The sequence below is a fragment of the Sebastes umbrosus genome, chromosome 18, assembly GCF_015220745.1.
Source record: "Sebastes umbrosus isolate fSebUmb1 chromosome 18, fSebUmb1.pri, whole genome shotgun sequence".
Lineage (NCBI taxonomy): Eukaryota > Metazoa > Chordata > Actinopteri > Perciformes > Sebastidae > Sebastes > Sebastes umbrosus.
In genome coordinates this window covers 1,656,475-1,678,997 of record NC_051286.1, presented here as the reverse complement: position 1 = coordinate 1,678,997, position 22,523 = coordinate 1,656,475, and the positions used below count along the sequence as shown (strand labels likewise).

General features: G+C 39.8%; 2 protein-coding genes and 1 long non-coding RNA gene across 9 annotated transcripts in view; 2 read left to right on the top strand and 1 right to left on the bottom strand.

Moving 5' to 3' along the window:
• The first annotated feature begins 388 nt into the window (after positions 1–388).
• On the top strand, positions 389–4,548 carry LOC119477382 (cytochrome c oxidase subunit 7A2, mitochondrial). Its single transcript, XM_037751459.1, has 4 exons — positions 389–554; positions 878–967; positions 3,907–3,991; positions 4,275–4,548. The coding sequence occupies exons 1-4, from the start codon at positions 537–539 to the stop codon at positions 4,331–4,333; spliced, it is 252 nt and encodes an 83-aa protein (XP_037607387.1). The 5' UTR covers positions 389–536; the 3' UTR covers positions 4,334–4,548.
• Positions 4,549–8,831: 4,283 nt separating this feature from the next.
• Positions 8,832–22,523, top strand: part of col12a1b (collagen, type XII, alpha 1b) — a 139,780-nt gene continuing 126,088 nt past the window's right edge. For 5 of the 7 annotated variants that reach the window (XM_037750790.1, XM_037750791.1, XM_037750793.1 and 2 more), the window contains exons 1-7: positions 8,832–9,097; positions 9,865–9,977; positions 13,748–13,864; positions 15,648–15,791; positions 18,233–18,292; positions 19,178–19,441; positions 20,709–20,873. In XM_037750790.1, the coding sequence (XP_037606718.1) occupies positions 9,902–9,977; positions 13,748–13,864; positions 15,648–15,791; positions 18,233–18,292; positions 19,178–19,441; positions 20,709–20,873 (826 nt within the window). In that variant the 5' untranslated portion in view covers positions 8,832–9,097; positions 9,865–9,901. Of the gene's footprint in view, positions 9,098–9,509; positions 9,978–13,747; positions 13,865–15,647; positions 15,792–18,232; positions 18,293–19,177; positions 19,442–20,708; positions 20,874–22,523 lie in introns of those variants that run through there. The other 2 variants (XM_037750789.1, XM_037750795.1) reach the window with 2 other exon arrangements.
• LOC119477022 lies at positions 17,664–20,846 on the bottom strand. The gene is made up of 3 exons (XR_005204161.1): positions 20,726–20,846; positions 19,157–19,289; positions 17,664–17,950 (listed from the first exon to the last, which is right to left on the bottom strand). It is a non-coding gene; the product is annotated as an uncharacterized LOC119477022 (long non-coding RNA).

Below are 22,523 nucleotides of genomic sequence, written 5' to 3'. Positions count from 1 at the left end.
GGGGGAGATGTGCCTATGAATTAACACCAGGGATAAAATTATGTATTTTTACCACCATGAAGTACAGCATTTTTCATTCATATATAATAGCATAAAATTGTAAAGAAAAAAATAAATAAAACACTCAAAACAAGAACATCCAGAAAATGGACTATATTAATTGCAATAGATTCGCTATATAAGTCCAATTTATTATTATTATTATTATTAATAAATTCACATGATAGAGCAGCCAAAAAACAGGATGAAAATTTAAAAATAAAACAAAAATATAGGAAAATAAAGAAAGGGAATTCAAAAGATATTTAAAAGAACACATGAGAACAATAAAGCATGTAAAAGATAAGAATAGAGCAAAATATAGAGGATGTAGTTCGTGGTATAGACTGGTGGGGGCAGCAGAGCGAGCAGGATGAACACAGCCTGCCGTTAATACCCGAGTAGAAGAAGAGGCAGAAGCGGAAGTGGTGTTCGTGTGTCCTTGTGAGTCAGAGAGGCTAACGGCTAACGGCTAACGGATTATAAAGATCATAAAGATGAACAGACACGTGTTTGTGAGTTTATTCTCTACTTTAACTTTACGTTTACCTTGTAGACATGTTATTGAACTAATTAGGCAGATACAGGAGGTGGGAATGTGAGGAAAGACGAAGCGCGGCGACATTTAGCTGCTGAAGCGATCAGGGGTCAAAGCAGGACGAGTTAGCTTAGCTTAGCTTAGCTTAGCTTAGCTTCCGTGCTAACTCCACGAGCATCTCCCGCTTTACCCGCTTTATCATATCTAACATATCTAACATCAGAGCTGTTGAAGGGTTCAGTGTGTTTAGTCCTGGTCCTGCTGTGTGTGATGACTCTGCTGGTCTCCTGCTGTCTCCAGGGTCTCCAGCAGCTGGTGAGGAGGAGCATCTGCAGCTCGGCCCGCCGGCGGGTCGACAACAAGGTCCCCCAGAAACAGAAGATGTTCCAGGTAAACCACACTAAACTACTGAAACACACCTCAAAGGGACTGTTGGTAAGAATCAGAATGTGTTAACAGCTTCACCTGAGGCTCTACATAGACATGAAGGAGCATCACTCAACACAGTGAGGAGACACACGTCAGCTAAAAGCACAATATCACTCTATATTTCAGCTGCTTGGCAGTAATGTTAGCTGACCAGACCAAGGTCTCTCCATGAATCAATGCTGATCCTAGTGTTGGCTTTTCCTGCCTCAGCCTCCCGACCGCGGCCGGAGGGAACGGGGGAGACACCGGAGTTTTGGTCGGAGACGATAACGTTTCTCTCTGCGGAGCCCCGTCACTTCACAAGACACGGGAAACCTCTGTTGGTCTGGAGGAGCTGCAGCAGTTATTTCTGCACAAACGTCCACTGAACATTCACTAGATATTCTCAGAGCTAAACTAACTCTTCTGCAGTGTGGAGTGAGCAGCATGAACGTGAGAGGTGGAGAGAGAAGGAGCGCGGTGTGTGAGTGAAGGCGAGCAGAGGAGCAGAGTACAGCAGAGACTCCGGTCCTGGAGACCAAAGCTACGGTCTCCTCCGTGTCCTCCGACCGCGGCCAACACTGTTTAACAGACGGGCTTCACTAGATACAACCAAGAGGTTTTGGTGCTTCACTGGAGTTTGTGTTGGAGTCTGAGTCTGAACAGCGGAGACACGCGTATGCATGCTCGCGTTTGGGGGCCTCTGAGTCTCTGCTGTACTCTGCTCCTCTGCCTTCCTTCACTCACAGCTCGCTCCACCTCTCACGTGCATGCTGCTCACTCCACACTGCAGAAGAGTTAGTTTAGCTCTGAGAATATCTAGTGAATGTTCAGTGGACGTTTGTGCAGAAATAACTGCTGCAGCTCCTCCAGACCAACAGAGGTTTCCCGTGTCTTGTGAAGTGACGGGGCTCCGCAGAGAGAAACGTTATCGTCTCCGACCAAAACTCCGGCGTCTCCCCCGTTCCCTCCGGCCGCGGTCGGGAGGCTGAAGCGGGAAAAGCCAACACTAGGATCAGCATTGATTCATGGAGAGACCTTGGTCTGGTCAGCTAACATTACTGCCAAGCAGCTGAAATATAGAGTGATATTGTGCTTTTAGCTGACGTGTGTCTCCTCACTGTGTTGAGCGATGCTCCTTCATGTCTATGTAGAGCGAGCACAAGCGCCAGCAACATAGACATGACATCAACATTTTTGATTCTTACAAACAGTGCCTTCAACTGAAGTGAAGGATCTGAATTCTTCTTCCATCACTCCCTAAGAGAAGAGACACACTTGTATATTAAATACATAGTTTGACGATGCTCTGAAGATTTAATGAAAGTGAACTGGGGTAGTTCTTCATTTTTTCCACACAGTGTGGAATTCACCAAATAACTATTAATCCCACATTTTTCAGGACCAAACTTTAGAAACTGTCCACCGCTGCCACAGAATGATGAAGACTTAGTCTAATGAATTTCAGAGTTATGAGAAATGTTGCAGCTTTTAGCCCCTGAAAATGCAAATCAATGACTTCAAAGTCGTCTTGAGACGTCTTCAAAACCACAGGGAATAAATAAGAACACAAATTAAGCATATTGAAAGGCTGAAAGCAGACCTATAATGACTTTTTCCTTTGATGAGGTCAAATAGCAAATTCTTTCTTTGGCAGCAAAGACCACACCTTGAAAATATGTTGCATTAAATCAAACACAGGAATAATAACTACCCTACAACTGTTTCTTGTAAGTTTGACTATTGATGACTCAGTTTCTGTCCCTTCATGGTGTCCTTCTCCAGACAGGAAGTGGTTCAAAGCTGCTGAGAGAGATATACTGTACATGATTTCTATATTACTCATGCTGAATGGTGAAATGTTGTCATTTCTTTAGCAGTGGTTCTTCTCTTGAAGCCCTGAAATCGTTTTAGCTCCAAAGATAAGTGACCAGTATGTTGAACAACCTAACTGAGTACTAATTATGCACGTTATACTGTGTGTTTGCCCTGCGGTGAATTAGTGCCTGAATACAGTAATTAATGAGCTCATCTGTAGTCATTGTCTCTTAATGATTGTCTGAACTGATGTTGAGAAATGCTGCGGAGTTTGTGATGCTGCTTTCACAGCTCTCAGGCAGCCAAATGTCTTCACTGCTTGTGTTAAAATAAATAACGTTTAGATGATTTAACTGCTTCCAAAGTGTCTTGTAGACTAAACAAACTAGTTTTAGGGCTGGTTTGCTCTCTGATGCTCGTGGTAACCGTTAAAATATGCTTTTTTATAACGTCATTAAGAGCCTCTGCTATGATTGAATCCAGCTTGCATGAAATCTCTAGTGGTTGTGCTGCTGCTGTTAAAGGATACACATTTCCAAAAGGTCAGTCTAGTCGTTTTTAAGAGAGTATTGTGAGTGCTGTAGCAGTTAGAATAAGTTCAATACGTTTGATACTCAGACTTGTACTCATGGCCAGTCGTATGTATTTTAAAGTAAAGGAGTATCACAACATTTTATTGTCAAAATATCATTTCAATTCCAATTAACTTTATATAGTAGAGTTGTTCCGATACCAGTATCAGAAATGCGTCTGATACTGCCCAAAATTCAGTATCGGATGGCGAGTACGCCAGTCTATGCACCGATCGGATACGGTAATTTATTTACTTGTTTAACCGGAAATCAATTCTTCTTCTTCTTCGCCGCTCCAAAACAGTAGCCTTCACTGTGCTGTCGCCCTGGAGGTCTCACGGCTGCCACTGGCTACTACTGTTTTAGAGCAGAGAAGAAGAACTGATTGCTTTTTTACCCATAAACCTCTGACTTTCCTAAAGTGTGTCATCATTTTAAATAGGAAACAACGCGGCTCAAACAGACTTCTCAGTGCTTATTAAGTGCCATGTGTTGCTGTTCTAACTTTCCCGTCATGTTTCTCTCCTGCAGGAGGACAACGGGATGCCGATTCATTTAAAAGGAGGCAGCGTCGATGCTCTGCTGTACAGAACAACGATGGCCCTCACCATCCTGGGTATGTATTTATGTTGTGTATTTATTTATTTATCGAGTCATTTATTTATTTATTAATTGATTTATTTTTGATTTTGGCAGGTTCTGTCCTCCATATTAGGATGCTACATAAATTTATATGAAAAGAAAAAAGAAACGCTCAGTTATTTGTAATCAACAAGCGTTTAAAGAAACTGTTCTAAAGATGTGATAAAGGGATTTTCTGTGTTTGAGCTGCACATATTTTATCCTCCGTGTACAACATCCGGTGCTTCTAACCCTTCTAACCTGTTTCTCTGTTTCAGGAGCCGGATATGTTGTGTATGAACTGGTGAAGGCGGCGTTCCCTCAGAAGAAAGGCTAACTCCACCGCTACAGCTGTTTACCTACTTACATTTTAAAACCACCGGCCAGCCGCTCTATATTGTGTAAAAAACCTAGATGCTAATCCTCCGTCTGTGCCGGGCTCTGTTTCCTGTCATGATGGGATGTTGTTTTATGTTCATGGGATCAATATTTATTTCTTGCACTCTGTGATAACCTGAGGATCAATAAAAAAAATACCTCTCATGACCAAAACATGTGTTTTTCTCTGATCACTTTGTTTGTTTACGTGTTTTAAATATAGTTTTGTTATAGTCACTGTTATTATATGGAAGAAGGTCAGACCACAGGATGTTTTTCTGTGGTTTGAACACAAACAACTTTATTGATTTAACAGTTTTAAAGGGAAACATCTTGTACTGCATTTGAAAAACGAGGTTATGTTCAATAATCCAGAACTCGACTTCAATGGGACTATTTCTTCAGAACAAAGTCTCCACTGAAAACTACAGCAATTAGAAATAATACAGAAATATAATTATTAAAGTTAAAACGGATTTGAGGATTTCTCTCTGCAATTTCTTTCTCCACTTCAATACAACGGCGGTGAGTATAAATGTAGTTTGTGGTTTTCATCAGAAGACACCAACAGTTTTTACTGGAACTACTTTCTGCAGAAGAAGTAGTCCTTAGGAAAACTGTTCTGTTTATTAAACAAGCCAAAATGATGTGTATGACTGCAGTTCACAAACTAAACATGGTGCTTTTTGAAGGCTGATTCACAGTTTGAGAGTCAATATCTTAAATTTGACTAAAAAAACTAATTTAAAATGTTTTTTTTGTCCACGAGAATCATACTCAGTTTATTAGGTACACCTATCTAAAACTAATGCAGTTTAATACAACAGTCATGCAACAAATCCTCCCTTCAGGAATGTAATAATGTTCAATTTGTGTTGAAACTGTTTCAGAGAGGTCTTGATTCAACTTTATCATCTGTGTTGAACTGTATTGCAACAGAAAGTATTTCTAAAGTCCTCACTATGGCACTGTAGCTATGTATGCATACTGTACTTCTGGAGGTCGTGTCTAGAAGGACGCCTACAAATTGTGAAATCTGATCCGAGATCTGCTGCTCGACGACCTATCCTAACCATAACAGTTAGAGATCAATGTCTATAACCTTAACAATCTTGGAGAGTTTCCCCAGTTTGCGGGCGCTCTTCAAGCCACTACAGCTTCTGAATTTAAGGACAAAATGATGTTAAAATGTAAATAGTTGTAATGTAATTTGGGTGAGCTGACACTACACTTACAAAACAACCGCACGAAACAGATGTTCAACTACAAAACATAACCTGTAGGTGAAAAATGATGAACACATCACATAAACCTTCATAGACAGATGTAGTGTTATTTAGGGGTGTAAGAAAATATCAAGAATTGCGATATGTTTTGTGATACTGTATTGATTCTCAAAAACACTTTTAATTAATAGTTTACATGCAAAGATAATCTCAGTCAATACTTTATTTTTTTAATTTTATGTATATGCTGGTGTGTTCTTTACTATTACAGTTTTCCTAAAATTGAAAAATTGCAATATACCTTCATATATTGAATTGTAACCTTTGTATCATAATTCATATCGCCTTATTCTTGCCATTAAACAGCCCTAGTGTTATTAAACTTAATTCTGTTCTCTTTAGTATCAGTTTTAGTTTTATCATGATAAATTAAACAAGTAATCGCTGCAGCGAGTCATAAAAACTGGAGAAAGAATCATTGGCTCTAATCTCCCCTATTTTTGAGAGTTAGAAGTTCTTTTAACATGAACATGGAGCATATATATATATACTGTATATTTGTATTGTGGGGGTATCGTTACTATGCAGAGAGTAGTTTAGTTTATTTATTGACTACACTGAGGGCATTTTATATTTTAATAATTTATTTATTTATTGTGTTGAGTTGAATGTGCTAATTATTTTGTACTGCAATTACTTTGTGCCTTTTCTACCTCTTTTTTCCTTTCTTAAATTTGACTCGGTGTAAACTGATCAGAATTCCAATGTACTGTTGGTGCAAATGGCAAATAGAACTCTTGAATCTTGAAGTAATGCAACATTGTTCTAGTCTTGTTACACAGTATTCACTTGGTGCCAAACCACGAGTGCAATCATTTTTGATGCATCATTGCATCAAGTAAATGTTTCATAATCTCTACAAAAACAAAAAAACACCAACTTTTCCTGCATGAATGATCCGTTTCCGTCACTAGAGGGCGACGTTCACAAAGAAATCAACCTAGAGTCTGAATAGTTAGTGTTCAGAGATTAATGCCTTTTATAACCAGTAAACCTCATGAACTCAGAATGTAAAACGCTCCATTTGGCACATACTTGATGTTCATGTATAGTTATTGTCTTGGGAGGTTCTTCTCCGTTGTCTGTTTTAATTTATCTCAGAGTGTAGAAGCAGACAGCCTCGGGCCTGTTCCACTATCAGTCCACACCCACCACACATCATTTAACACTTTAGAGTCACCAGATGAAGCTGCAGCTCGGCTCTCTACTCAGAAATAAAAACACTTATCAGCACTCAGGAATCTGCTGTGTCAGCGAACACACAACGTCTCTGCAAAGGCTCTATTGAAACTGAAGGAATTCTTCTTTTTCTTTTTCTCCCAAATGAATCGCCTTTTTGACAACCTTAACATGCTCAAAAAGTTGTTAAACTTGGCACACTTATCTGATAAGGTGAAAAATTTTACATTTTAAGGGTCTCGGTCTCGGGTGTTGCAAACTGGCTCGCTAACGCCCCCCTAGAAAGTTGGAAAAATTGAGCCCCTTGCTATGGTTTCACCTACATGTATGAAATTTGGCAGACAGATGTAACGTGTGGAGACGCACAAAAAAGCCTCTTGGATGTATGCCCAAAACTCAACAGGAAGTCAGCCATTTTGAATTTTTAGCGTTTTATAGGTCGTGTACTTTAACAAACTCCTCCTACAGATTTAATCAGATCGACTTGAAATTTAGTCAGGACCATCTTAAAGGGACTGTTTGTAACTTTTTAAGCGTATAGATGTACCTGATCGGGATCCAATGCACGATCGCATATGTGCGCTTGTGTGTTGCCGGAGTCTCTGCTCCGCTGCCTGCTTGCCTTCACTCACACAGCGCGCGTTCTCGCTGTCTCGCTCCACCTCTAGACGTGCATGCGCGCTCACTACACACTGCAGAAGAGTTAGTTTGGCTCTGAGAATATCTAGTGAATGTACAGTGGACGATTGTGCAGAAATAAATGCTGCAGCTGGAGAGACCTTCGTCTGGTCAGCTAACATTACTGCTGGTGAAAGCAGCTGAAATATAGAGTGATATTGTGGTTTTCGCTGATGTGTGTCGCCTCACTGTTTTGAGCGATGCTCGTTCAGTTATATTTAGAGCGAGCAAGCGCGAGCCAGACGCTGACTTTTGTTGACTTACTGGCCACAGGTGTCGCTGTTAACAAGACATTCTGAAAGTTACAAATAGTCCCTTTAAGACCTTCAGGATGAAAAGTTATTCAAATGGTGAGTTTTCACTGAACGACCTGACCGTGGCGTGGCGGCGAAGTTGCTGTAACTTCAGCATACTTTGTAAAATCTGCTCCAAATTGATTCATTAAAAAGGGAAAGACTGACTTGGGGGGGTTTAGTTTACCAGACTGTGTAATATTTTCCCATTGATTCACGAAATGAAAAAGGGGGTAAAAGCCTCAGTCAGTTTCCCCTCCGCTGATCCCCCCCCCCTCTCTCAGTATTTGACGCCCTGGGGTGTCACCACCGGGCTTGTGGCAGAAGTATTTGCTGCAGTACCATGTTTGGGACTTTGGGGGCGCTAGAACCGGTTTTGGGATTATTACAATCACCACATTTTCGGGGCACTATTGAGACTAGAGATTTTAGGGGTGCTAGATGTTCCGAATCTGGAGATTTTCACGCACTATAACAAATTATTGATTAATGACAACCAACAAATTTTGAAGGTTTTCCACTAAAATCTGGGGGAACTATAACAAGTTTTGGTGTTGTAACTATCACTGAGTGGGATTCTGAGAAAAACTGGAAGCCCCATACCAAATTTTGGGGGAGCTATTACAAAGCACTATGACTTTGGACAAATGCTTTATATATCTGACATCCTTTTGCTTTTTTAAAGTCGTAGTTTGTGCAGCTGTTGCTTCTTTATCAGATCCTGCTGAGGACCCCAGAAACTTCTGTTCCGTCCCTGAAAACCGGAATGATTCATTAAAAAGGGGAAAGACTGACTTGGGGGGGTTTAGTTTACCAGACTGTGTAATATTTTCCCATTGATTCACGAAATGAAAAAGGGGGTAAAAGCCTCAGTCAGTTTCCCCCTCCTCTCTCTGCTGTCTCCTTGTGGCTGAGGCGCACAGAAGCTCCTCCATCACCGGAAAGGAATGCTGCAAACTATGTAAAAGTTTCCGACTGTGTGTGTGTGTTCGTCTCCAAGCACTTTTTAGAGGTTACACATCATTTTTTCTAGCCGGCTGGATGTCGTAAGAGGCAGGCAGATCTGGGAGCACCTCCCCTGTTAAGTAGCAGATTGTGTGGAGAGTCTTCCCACTTGGAAAGAGGCTCTCCGACGCGTCTGGGAACCAAAAAGCCCTCTGAGCTTCTCTGACTCTGACTTCAACACCGGACCACCTCACAAACCCTTCTTCTCACAGAGACTTAAACCTTTTTTTTATTTTTAATTTCTTGAACCAAACCAAAGAAATTCGACAGTCTCCTCTATAGGTCAGTCCTGCATGATTGTTTTTTTATTTCTAATTTCCAGGTGAATTATTTGAGTTCCAGTTGATTTTATGGCAATTAGATTAAATCATTTATTGCAGTTTTAAAGGCTGTGTTATACTTCCAGACGTTATTATCTCTAATATTCCAGTTACCATCCAATTTCAATCGGGATATTCCAAGAAACGTGGACTCATTCTTTGGCACTGCGATGCGTAATTACGCGCGGTGCCAGGATTTGATGCTCGGGTATTCTGAACTTTGGGAAGATTTTCTCTCTCCTTTAGAGCGACTATATCTCATCAGCAGAGATATTAGATACTAAATTGGACGATTTGCATCAAAATTGAAGCTGTTTTAAGAAGAAAGAAAACGGAATCTAACACAGAAAGAGAGGAGAGACAGATTTGGCTTTGTGCGCAACAGGTTTTCCATGATATTAAATTGGTTTTATTGGCTGTTAAATTGTGGATTTTTGGACTTTATTCATTCATACATATAAAGTCTGTCATGTGATTTTCTTTGGCTGTCTGGGAGCAGTTTTTAAGAGCTCAAGGGTTGTGGAAATATGAGAAATATTCCTGCCCTGAAAGCTACTTTTTCTTGTGGATTTTAAGCATTGATGCTAGATGTAGATTTAAATGATTTGCATGAGACAGGTGATGGAGGTTTGAAGTTCAGGTTGCTTAAAGGTCTTGTGAAGCCCTGAGGCTGCTGTGGGGCTGATGTTAAAAAGCTCTTCTAACCGCCTGCTTGGTTCCTCTCTGCAGCTTCATTCATGTGCTGCTGAGCCAGAAGGAGCTGAAGATGAAGAGCAGGCTGTCTCTGGTGGCTGCTGCCCTCCTGGCACTGCTGCTGTCCTCCTCTCAGGCCCAGGATCAAGGTAAAGCCGCTCTTCCTCCATCCTCATCCTCCTCCTCTCTGTCATCCAACACATCTCACTTCAACTCCTCTCACCTCTGCCCTTTTCTCTATAGTCTGAATAAAAACATCACACAGAGAAAGACAATGTGTTTGAATTGATTTTTTTGAACTGATTTCAGCCTCAGTTTAACCTTTTGATTGATGATTGATTTTCTTTTCCCCCCTCTGATCCAATAACTCCAGTTTCTAGCAGGAATTCCCAATATTTCCTCTTGAAGAGAAAAACAGACTCAGCTTCAAATATCTGGTTTGAATTTATGGATAGGAGCTTTTTTTTTTTGTCCAAACCAGTAGCACTCGGGAAGTGGTTTCTAGCCACAAGTGTAACTTGTTTAGAGCAGCGATGTAGCGGAGATTTAAAAGTACAATAAAATATGGGAAAATATGTTTAATTATTTTAGTTAAATCCCTTAAAGAAAAAGAAAATTCAGCCGTCTGGTGCTAATTTTATGCCACTGATTTACATCTATCAGTCTTGAAGGACAGTCATGTATCTCAAAAACTATCCTAAAGAAAAAGAAACGAGAGCAAGTATTTTATCCTCCCATGTGAGGCTGTAGAGCTGAAATAAATGTCTGTCTTTTGGGTTAAGTGGGGCATCTTTCCAGATGTAGTTTGATCTGTTTTACACCAGGAGGGGCCCTTGCTTTAAATCTACTATCTATTACTGTAGCCTACATTTCTCCAGTTTCAAAAAAGAAAAGAAAAACCGAGACGGCACAAAGCCAAGTTTCCTCCCTACGTCTTCTCTCCTGATGGAACGGAAAGACAAAATATGAGTTTCACATTATTTTCCAGAGGTTTCAGAGGTTGGGAAGAGGAGAAAATCTGCTCCTCTGTGCCTCTGGATTTTCTCTCAGAATAAGGAAAAAAAAAAAAGTGCAGTAAAAACTCATCAAATCTCCAGGAGGAGGAGGAGGAGGAGAATCTGACCTCCTGTGACCCCCTTTTAATGTCCCAGAAGGGGCCCCTCGCTGCCTCTCCAGAAGTCATCGTAATGGGGGTCGTATATATTCTAACGTGTGGAATAGTTTGACGTGTTGGGGCCGGAGTTAAAGCCTCGAACACCTTGAAGAGACTCAGGAACAGGAAGGCCTCTGCTCTAAACTGTCACACTTCAGGTGGACAAATTACAAAATAAAAGCAGTTTAGAGCAGAAGCCAAAAGCTTCCAGAGAAAAGCTCCTAATGTGTGTGTTTGTACAAGTGTGTGCCTCTGGTTTAAGAGTATTTCTGGGTAGTTTTTGTCCATTTGGAAACAGAAGCAGCAGCCCGCTGACTTGACGAATTGACTCACCAGGTTGGTGGTTCCTCCATTTTTGCCGTCCTGTCACCCTCCCGGTCAAGCCTCGACCTCGAGTCTTGGCTTCACGACAATATTTTACAATGATATTCTTCACTCCCACACTAACAGATGCACTGGTTGGCGGTCTAGAAAAAAACACTTAAATGCCGTAATCTTTAATCTCTAGCTAGATTATACGTTGTGTTTACTGTTTTAGTTTTGTTTCTTTGAGTCATTTTACTTTATTCTGTGAGTTTCTACAGAACTTGAGGAGAATCTGTGCAGCTGCAGAGTTTCATAAAATGAGCTCAAACTCTGGAGCTCAGATTACCGTTAGATTAACGTTCCTCCAGCATGAAAAGATTAAGAATTAAACTCACGGTTTCCACCTGTTTGTTATATGAAGAGGTTAGATAATGTTTCAGTTTATGACTGTTTAGCAAATAAGTTTTTTGAGAGAAAAGTCTTTAAAACTTGAAAATATCTAGGGCTGTCCCCTTTTCAATCGGTCGTTTTGATTTCTTTAGTCGATTAGTCGGTTAAGATTTCTTTAGTCGATTAGTCGGCTAAGATTTCTTTAGTCGATTAGTCGGCTAAGATTTCTTGAGTCGATTAGTCGATTAATCGGTCGCTTTGGTGTTAGTCAACTAAGATTTCTTTAATCAATAATTATTATTATTATTATTTTGCCTTAGTTTATTTAGCTAAACTTGTCATTAAGCTACTTTAATGTGTTTAATTTGAGATATTTGCGTTATTTTCTATTAATTTTAAGCTCTTATCAAGATTAAAATGTTTTAATTCAAGCAAGTTTTGGCCAATAAGGCAACATAAAGAAATCTGTGCATTATATAGCAAGCTAGTTTATCAGGTAGGACTCGTAGATCTCGTTCTCAACCCCAACCTGAAGAAAATCATTTTAAAATATTCAAATAATAATAATCTGTGGTCCCTCGTGTACATGGAAACTTTTTGTCCGTCCCCTCAAGTTGTTTTAAACAACTTTTCATGTACACGTGATGCATGATATCCTCCATGTCCGTGAGCACAAGTTAAACTTTATGTGCACTTTTATCTTGTTTGTTGGTTAACATCACAAAACATCAGCGGTTCTTAAATTATAGCAGATCCTAAAAGCATTCTGGAAGTTTTAACCGGAGCAAAAGTAGAGGAAAGATTCTGCGATTAAATCTTTTTTAAGATCTGGATTTGAAGTAGTTTAAGAACCTCTGGTGCAGATTTCTGGGAAACGTGAACAGAAAAAAGACGTACACGTGTCGTCAGCGACATCGTGTACGTCTTTTATGAGGTTTGCAATGGAGACGATGAAAGTAGTCGATCAGATCTTTACCCATTGTATAATCAATACTGGAGAGTTTCATTAGATTTGTGTGTTTTTGTCATTTGTCAATTCAACATCGTGAGTTGGATTGAGGTCATGGACAGTCTGCAGGATGTCAGCCGGTCCATGTTGTAGTTAGTTTGGCGGGAAACTTATTTTTTTTTTCCGGACACAAATCACCAAAAATGTGTTGGTTGTCTGTTTAAAATGCCCTGTATGGAAGCAAAGAGATGCCATAACTATTCCATTTTTAAAATGTCAATTGTTTTAAATTGATGTGCTTTGAATTTTCCAGGAAGATTTTTCAAGTTTTGCGCTTTCAAAATCTTGATTTCTTTCAACATTTAAACAGAAAATATATTTTTAAAAACGATATTAAGTTCCTAAGATTGAACTGGTCATTTTTGGATCTCAAAATTTAAGTTAAGTCAAAAAAAAGTTGCTTTCTTTGATGTGTCTGACAGAACGTAAGCTAATTGATTGCTTCTTTTTCGTAGCGTGGATGAAATTGTAATTTTCCATCAAATCTTCTGTTCGAATTTCCAAAAATTATCAAAATTTGAGTTTAATTTAGTGACTTAAATTTACTTTTTCATATCTGAAAATGACGAGTTCAATCTGAGCATCTTGAAACCATTTTCTTTTTTCTTTTTGAAGCCTAAAAAAAGTTTTTGAAAGCTCAAAACTTGAAATTCAAATAAGGACTTTCTTTGCTTCCGTATACGTGGTCACGGCCAAAATTGACCAAAGTTTTTTATCTTCCCGCCCTGTTTGTGTTTCCTTCTTGAATGTTCTAAACTGTAGGAAGGTAGCGTTGTGTTGTTGTGTTGTGTTTGTTGTCTCAATGTGTTGTTGCTTGAGCTGTTGACTGTGGCCGCCGGCCACGCAAGCTCAAACGGAGGTCATTTTTTGTCTCCGAAATGGCTTCCCTCTCACATCTGTAGTTTGCTTTTGTCTCGTGTTGTTTGCTCCAACAGTGAACTTGTCAAGCTTCACCCTTGAAGTGTTGACTGTTGGGGAAATCCTTTTTATACCTCACTTTACAATACACCCACCTCCTAAAGCTGCAGGATTAACTGTGTTTACGTTTTTTCTCTCCACAGTCGACCCTCCGTCAGATTTGAGGTTTAAGATTTTAAATGAGAACACGGTGCAAATGATCTGGAGCAAACCACAGTCGAGGATACAGGGCTACAGAATACAAGTGACCTCAGACACAGGTGGGTGCTCATTAAACCTGCGAGTTATGTCCTGCCGTGCTTGTAACATTACAAGAGTCGTAAACTCCCTAAGACATCAGTCTGCCCGGCAAGACTCGACACTCCCCGTAATTATCTGAAGATTTCTGCAGACACATGTTTGGCACCAGGAGCTCTAATGATAAAAAAAAAAAATGGGGGATAAAGAAAAACATTACCATGGAAAACTGTCAGCATTAGTTTAGCTCAGGAATGTAGATGTCACATCCCTCATAGTTCATTAAACAGCTGAGATGGTTTTGAGATAAAAAAAACAAAACAATAGTCATATCAACACTTAAAGGTCCCATACTATAAAAAAGTGAGATGTTCCTGTTTTTCTATTATAAAGCAGGCTTAAGTCCTATATAAATACTGTGAAAGTATCGAAACACTCAATCCACAGGGAAATACACAGCCCGTATTCAGAAACTCTGCATTTGAAACAAGCCGTCAGGATTTCTGCACATTCGTGATGTCAAGAATATACAATATTTAGACCCTTGAAATAATTTTAAACGTAAACAATCTAAATGTGTCCCAGTTTATTTCCTGTTGCAGTGTGTGTGAATAACATCAGCTGACAGGAAGTAAACATGGATCCAAGGTGTTGCCTAGCAACGCAATTCTGATGCAATTCTGTCAAAATGTGCTAAAACGGAGCTTTTCAGACGGAGCGTAAATACAGGTATATTCAGGCTGACAGTATGAGAAAAAATAAAGTGTTTTTTGAACATTACAGCATGTAAACATGTTCTAGTAGAAACACAAAAAACAAGTATGAACCTGAAAATGAGCTGATATGGGACCTTTAATGCTAGTATGTGTAGGCCATGGGGTGTTTTTTTTTTACAGGGTTTGGCCAAAATACTTACTACAATACTTCAGACAATAGTGTGCTTCTACTTTATTTCACCAGTTTGGGAAAGGGCTTTTCCTTCAACATGACAATGCAGCAAGTTCAAACTTAGGCTAGTTATAACTAGTTATAAGTAGGTTAAGTGTTTATTAAATGGAGATTTATGCATCATTAGTAGCCCACATAGACTAGTTCTTACATAGAGATTAGCTGCTACTAAATATAATCACCCTGTAACTGCTAGGTGAACCGTTAGCTAACTAAACCAGCTCACTGACAGAACTACCGATAGCTTGAATATTCAGGTGTAACTGTTACATAGGCTACTGCTGTTACTTGACAGAATGTTAGCTTGCTAATGTAGGACCCATTTAAAACATGAGACACTTTATCAAGATGTTGTTTAATAATAATTTAATTGGGAAGATTTAAATTACATTTTACCACAATTTACCTCAAATTACTAAATATCTAAATGACGTTGGTTTGTTTCTTAAGAGGCAGGCTTTGCTTGTAAACCACAAAAGTAATTCACTTTTAAACAAGAATTGAAGTATTTCTAATTGTGATACTAAGTACAAGTGAGGGCTTAAGTTGTTATTTTAATATACTTTGTAATTTAATGGGTCTTTTCACATTAATTATCCTGTAAACCTGAATAATTGACATCGGAAAAACTGTAACCTTGACTTAATGGAAGAATTGGGTATTTAAGGGTTAAATCAATGTGTTTTGATTCATAGTAATGCGGAAAGTTTTCATTAAATTGAATCATACTGTTTACACGGCTCTTCCAGTCCTCAGGTCAACAGTCAGAATCAGGTTTTTCTGTTTCGACTCTCGGAGAAATGAAGTAATGCAATATTTTCCTAATGGCTTCCCTCTGACTTTGTGCATTCTTTGTAGGAGAAATAACAAAAGAACTTACTCTGCCTGCATCTGCGACTAAGACCTCCATCTCAGACCTGAGTCCAGATGTGGTCTATATTGTAACGATATCTGCGTACGCCGGATCAGAGTTGAGTCTGCCCATCTCCGGCCAGATCACACGTAAGTCACCGTGTCCTTGAATGTGTGTTTGTGTGTGTGTGTAAAGTAGCACCAGACCTCCAACCAAATGCTTGTAAAGTCTGTCAGCAGCTGGTCAGCCGTGATGACGTCCTGCTTCACCAAACTGGCTGATAAAACACCTAAAGACCCCTTATAATGAGTGGACACATTAAAAACAACTGATTGTTTTTCATTATGTCAGTTTACTATACAGTACAGCACTGGATTACAACGACATTTTCAAATAAATTAAGTTTAGTTAAGGAAACCCCAGCATAGCAGCTGTTCTTCATGAGCTTCTGATCCCATGATCTTTTTGCCAGAATGGATTGTAACAGACTGCTGCAGGGATGAGTCCGAAAACCCGGAAATGAGTTAGCACTTCCTGTTCCCTCGTCTGGAAATCATTGGGTTTTTTGAATGGGTTTTTAGTTAGATGTCTGAAATAAGGTCTGTAAAGTCAAAACGTGTAACGTTTGTCACAGAGCTTATTTTCTGCAATAATCCAAAACCCAATGGAATAATCCCATTGGGTTTTTGTCGAGGGAACCATAGATGTATTAAGAGAACTGGATACAGCGTTGGAGGCGGGGCCTCGTTCATTCCAAGCCCCAAGGAAGAGCAGCAGTCATCGATCCCGACTTTCATAGTGGTCAAATGGCGGTACTGCAACTTCCGTGTCCGTCACATGATGCCATTGGGCCCAAAAAGATTTTTCCCCATATACTTACATTGGGAAAGAGACGTCTGTAACTCAGCGGATAACTTTTTTTTTAGGTGAATCAACTCCCTAGTACGAACACTCTTATTTAAAAAATTAAGTTTTTAAAGTCGTAAAACGCACTAATAGCTGAATCCAGAGTTATTTCCCTTCCTCCGTTCATGTGAATGAGACCCAGACCGAGGCTGGAGCGCCAAGCCGTGATGACGGCGTAACGTTGGGACTCCATGGCATGTGACCAAGCGGACGCTACCGCGCATGTTCCATGTGCCCAAGATCCGGGTACTGAATGACCCCTCCTCCAACGCCGGATCCAGTTCTCTTAAATACATCCATGGTTCATTCCTATGAAAGTTACTCAGTGGCGCATGATGCCAAAAATGGCTCGACTTCCGACTGGAAAAGTACCCGGATCTTCGGGCGATCTTCCGCATCCATAGGGCCCATGTAGCAGGCCCAGTAGCGTCTGCTCGGTCACATGGCTCGGCCACGGGGCCACAACCGCCACGCTATCGTCACGGCTTGCTAACTCCGCCTCCTAGCCCTCGGTCCAGCCTCGGTCTGAGTCTCATTCATATGAACGGAGGAAGGGAAATAACTCTGGATGCAGCTATGAGTGCGTTTTACAACTTTTATGACCTAGTGATTTAAATAAGAGCTATTCAAGTGTTCGTACTGGGAAGCAGGGATGTCACAATACTAGAAATTTAGTAGTCGATACCAATACCACTGAAATTTCACGATTCAATACCACGGTAAAAAACAAAAACAAAACAAAAAAAAAAACATGCACGTCAACGTGCACTCCTTTATTACCATTTGTATACTGGTTTTCAAAAATGTATTATTAATCCCTGATGAACCGCCTCAAGTTTTTCACCAAAAACAACATTTTACTAGATTATATTTGAACACATCGTGATAGCGATTATAATTCACCTTCGCCCAATACTCATTTTTACTGAATAGAGTTTGAATGCATCATAATGTAACTCAAAGCAACTTCTGTACGTTAGCTGTTAGCTCCGTTATTTAGCCAAGCAGGATTGTGAGGGAACCAGGGCGATACTAACTTCCTGGTTGGACTACAAAAATACGTCATCTCTGAAGCACTCTATTAAAGTCCTCAGTAAGGTCATAAGTAGACATAGCTTCATTTGAAAGTATCACAAGCCAAAAAGTTTGGGAACCACTGATTTAGTTGGCGAAAGAGGTACAAAGAGACAATGAGTTCAATTTACGGATAAGATAAGATAAGATAAGATACGAAAAGAGCAGTTGCAGCAGGTTAAAAGACAGAAAAGTCCAGTAAAAGTTAAAGTTTCATTGAGGTCTTCAATCACGTCATGGCAGCAGTTTGGTGGGGACGCCTGCTTGGCACCGCAGCAAACGCTGATGATCTGAGAAACCCTCCGAGCTCGGGAGATTCCCCGGAACTCTGTCGGAAAATATTACATCAACTTATTAGTTTCGCTGTTTGGGAGCTCGTTTTGCACGTTCGTTGTATCTACGAGAAGGAAATGTTGCACAAGAACAAACTCTCAGATGAGAGGAATTGAAATCTCATGTATGGAAAGAAAAGGCGAGTTTGGGTCCAGTTTGAGTGGTCTGCCATTTGTTGAAGAAAAACAGCGACAGTTACTGACAGAAAATGGTTCATTTGTTTTTTTTTTGAGGATAGACAAGATTGTAATTACATGATTGTGTTGTTGTCTTTCAGTTGAATCAAGTGGCGGCACAAGAGGAACTTCCAAGAAACCAGACCCTTCAGATTCAGTCAGTAAGTCCTTTTGTTCATTTAAACCTTAATTTAACGAGGGGTTTCGCTGCTGCTGAGATAATGAGTCACAAACATTCAAGACTTTTCCACGTTCTCGAACTTTCTTCCTCACTGCTGGGCCGGCGTCCATCAGCGTGAGCTCAGCAGCGAAAGGGAGGCTCCGGATGAACGCACAACACCCCATTGTATAGCAATAATCAAAAATGAGACCCCCATAAATCTCTGAAGTATTTGGTCATCGGTTTGGTCCCCTGCCGCCCAATTATGCCAATGTGGAGGAAGCTGCGCATGCTCAGTGCGAGGGGTCGTAGGTGGAGCGGGAAGCTGTTGTTGGGAGCCAGGGGAGCGAGCTGAGTGGAGCCCGGCCCTGAAGTGCTGAGAGAAGTGGAAACCATTACAGATGCTGATTTACAAGAGCGCTGCCTCTGCTGCTGCTGCCCTGGCCTAGTTCTGCAGATGATGACGAGCTGTGCTGATTTTTCCTTCTTTTCATGAGAGGAAAGTCACAAGGAAACTCCCAGAAAGTAGGGCAGAGAGTCCTGTACCTCCACATACAACGGGACAGTTTGATCCAACATCCAGTGTGACCGAACAACCAGAAAATAATGAACATTCAGCTTGAGCAATGCAGAGCTTTTATGAAATATCACATATTATCACATCCAACCTGCCAGAACCTTAATTCTGCAAAACCCTTGATTACTTAGTTATTAGCTGCAACCCTGTTTCTTACAAAATGAACCAAACTGCATTCTCAATTACGTTTTGTAGGGATGTTAATAATTAACCAACGTTAAGAACTTTAACCGATTAACGCTATCGGTTAAAACGGTTAAAATAAATAAATAAATAATAATTACTCACCCCTCACTCTTTTTTTCCCAGAATGCTCTTTCAGTGCCATCGCCGACGTGGTGTTCTTGGTGGACGGCTCCTGGAGCGTCGGCAGGCCCAACTTCAAACACGTCCGCAACTTCATCTCAGCGGTGGCCGGCGCCTTTCAGATCGGAGAGGAAAAGACCCGGGTGGGCGTGGTCCAGTACAGCAACGACGCCCGAACAGAGTTCAACCTCATTCAACACCTGACCCGCTCGGCGCTGCTCCGCGCCATCGGCTCGCTGCCGTACAAAGGAGGAGACACCTTGACAGGTACATGGTTAATGTCCTCTAGTGCTAGATTTTTACACTTCAGTTTAGTTTCAGTTATTTTTCTGTGGATTTTGAATTATTATCATTTTTTTTTTTTTTTTTAACAGTAAATCATGACTTTTTCTAAATATTTTATTTGTATTATTTAATTTTTTTGCTGGTTTCATAATGACAAATGAAATTAGCTGAAGTAATAATCCCCAAATATATGTTTTTTTTTTTATTTATTAAACATATCTACATGAAGAAGGGGGTTGTCTCACACTAAAAAAAATCTTAAAACTTCTCTGTATTTATTTAACCCTTTACTTTGTGGACCCCTTTAATGGACATAACTGGCATTTTAAATCACTACAGAAATAAACATTTACATGTAAATACCTCAAACAAATCAAAAGGGTTACTCGACTCATGGCATCATAAGCTCCGCATACATTACTGTGTCCTGAAACAATAAATGTAGCCAGAAACTTAAAAAATAAGTAATTCTGAGGACCAAATAGAAAGGATAACATATTAAGAAAATTATAATAAATATGACAAAGAAGACCTGGATAGAGTAAGGTATACAACATATTCCAAAAATCTAAAAAAAAAGGTTGACCTTAAGGTGAATCAAACAAGATGAGGAGGCTACCGTGTATAAAAAAATACTGTCAAAATAATTAACGAGAAGTTTTAAGTTGGTCTCGAGTATTTGATTATTTTCATATTTCCTGTGCTTGACCTGATTTACTAATTTTTACATTTTAATTTTAGCAGCACGAGTCGAGATAAAAGTGATGATTTAAAGGCACGGTCACACATGCATCGCCTGCTGAGGCATTATTCAAACTGAAAGTTTACGAAAGTTGAACTTCACACGAATGCGAAGATGAGAATTTACTTTGCAACCGGAAGCAAATGTTTTTTCGCCCCTTCGCTCGCATAGAATGGGAGTGAACGGGAAGCGAATGTTAATTTCACACGTGTGACCATGCCTTAAGTCTACGCAACGACAGCAGCATTAAGTGCTATTTCTCCTCATTATTCTACATCTGCATCAAACAAACATCTATGAATGTTTCAATTGATTTTTCTTTTTGTCCCCTATTTTCAAATGTACAAAATCTTTAAAAACTGAAGAAGATCATCATCAGTTGGGTCATAAGTTCCCCTCATTATTTAGTGACTATAATAAAGAAGTGTTAAACCTGCTCTATGTAAGCTGCCACTTTCTGTCTGAGCACCATTTAAAACCTAATCCCCGTCCGTCTCGCCGCTCCAGGCGATGCCCTCGATTACCTCCTGAAGAACACTTTCACCGAGGCGGCCGGTGCCAGGAAGGGTTTTCCCAGAGTGCTGGTGATCATCACGGACGGCAAATCTGAGGATCCAGTGGAGAGTTACGCCAAGCAGCTCCAGAGCAGGGGCGTGGAGATCTTTGTCCTCGGTACGTAGCCAGAACAAGTTTATTACATTCCACGTCTTAATTTTTCCATTCAGATTTAATGCTTTTAACTGTAACAAAAGCAGCTTCTGATGACGCAATAAGTGAAGAAATTCCTACATCATTAACATTACAAGCGAGTGATAGCAGGTTTTATGAATGTTTATGCTCGGGCTTCACTGTCAGACTTTCCACAAACTTACAGAAGTGGCCTGTTGCTATGGTGTTAAAGGAGGGCTGGTGGTTAAATAATAATAACAGATCTACTGTTCTACGGTCTGTTAAAACAGGTCACGGATGGATAATTGCTGAATGAAATATGCTCTCAGTAAACTCTCAGTAACAAGCAGGAATAACACTTCATTTAAACCGTCTGCCTGGTCATCATGTTTCTGGAGGTTATTGATGTTAAAAAGGTTGAGGGTGGTGGAGTTTTCTCTCCTTTTAGCTGAAGTTAAAGCTATATTTTGACTAAAGTCACTGACATTTGAGTTGTGATAATTTGCAATTTTGTTTACCGCAGTCTTGGAAAGGGAGGAGTGAGCGGAGGGGTGCTCAGTTGGTTGCAATCTGCAACCACACCACTAAATATCGCCAAATCCTACACACTGTCCCTTTAAAGAACAGATGAACAAAGAGGTTTCTTTTCCAGGATAATCTTCCTTAAAGTTCCTTAATTAGTTTTTTTCAACTGTGAAACAGGTGAAAAAAAAAAAAAGATTTCCAGGATTTATTTTTCATGATTTTTCTGTGATGAAAGCCAGTCACCTGTTTTCACAGATGGAAAAAAAAGAAAAATGATACTGGCAAAACCTGTTTTTCTAATGTTCTTAAGTCATAAAAACAGGAAAGAAAATAATTTAGATCAGACTTAGAAAATAGATCACCATATTTTTCCTTTTTCACTTGCCTCTCAGGGCTTCCGTAGATATTACTTAGTGCAAGAGAAATATTTCATGTCAATATGTCAGAGAACGTGATAGAGGTTATATTTGTACTAACACCATTCTAATATATTTATAAAAATACAACATATCAGACTTTATCAGGGATAAACAATAAAGATGTATTTATTGTTTTCCCTGGCTGAAGAGTGGAGTTTAGTTTTCTTTTGTCAAATATGTGATGAAGGAAAGGAGGGAAAGCAGGAGAGAAGGAAAGAAATTAGGAAGGCAGAAAGGAAGGAAGGAAGGACAGAGGGAATGAACAAATAAATGGAAGAAAGAAGGATAGAGAAATAAAGAAAACAAAACAAAACAGAACAACTGAAGCATGCAAATAATCAAGTAAAGAACCACACAGAAATTCAGCATTGGAGTAAAAGTATCTTGATACTTTCCCCTTGTGTCGATCAGAAAGTTCACATTGATATTTGACTGAGGTAAACGTTATATAAACTATATGCCGTAAAGGTTTACAGCTTCACTAAAACGTTGCTTAAGAATATATAGGATTGTAAAACTCCAACCAGTCTCATATTTACTGCCCATGCTGTCAGACTTTCCAGCAAAGAATAGAACAAAAAAGTATAGGCTTTCGATCGGTGATGAATCCAGCTGGAGAACTTTTAATGTGTTACGTCTTTATAGATTGCTCATTTCATACAGTATTTACAGTCCTGGAGCAAATTCACCTCTTGACACAGTAATCCTC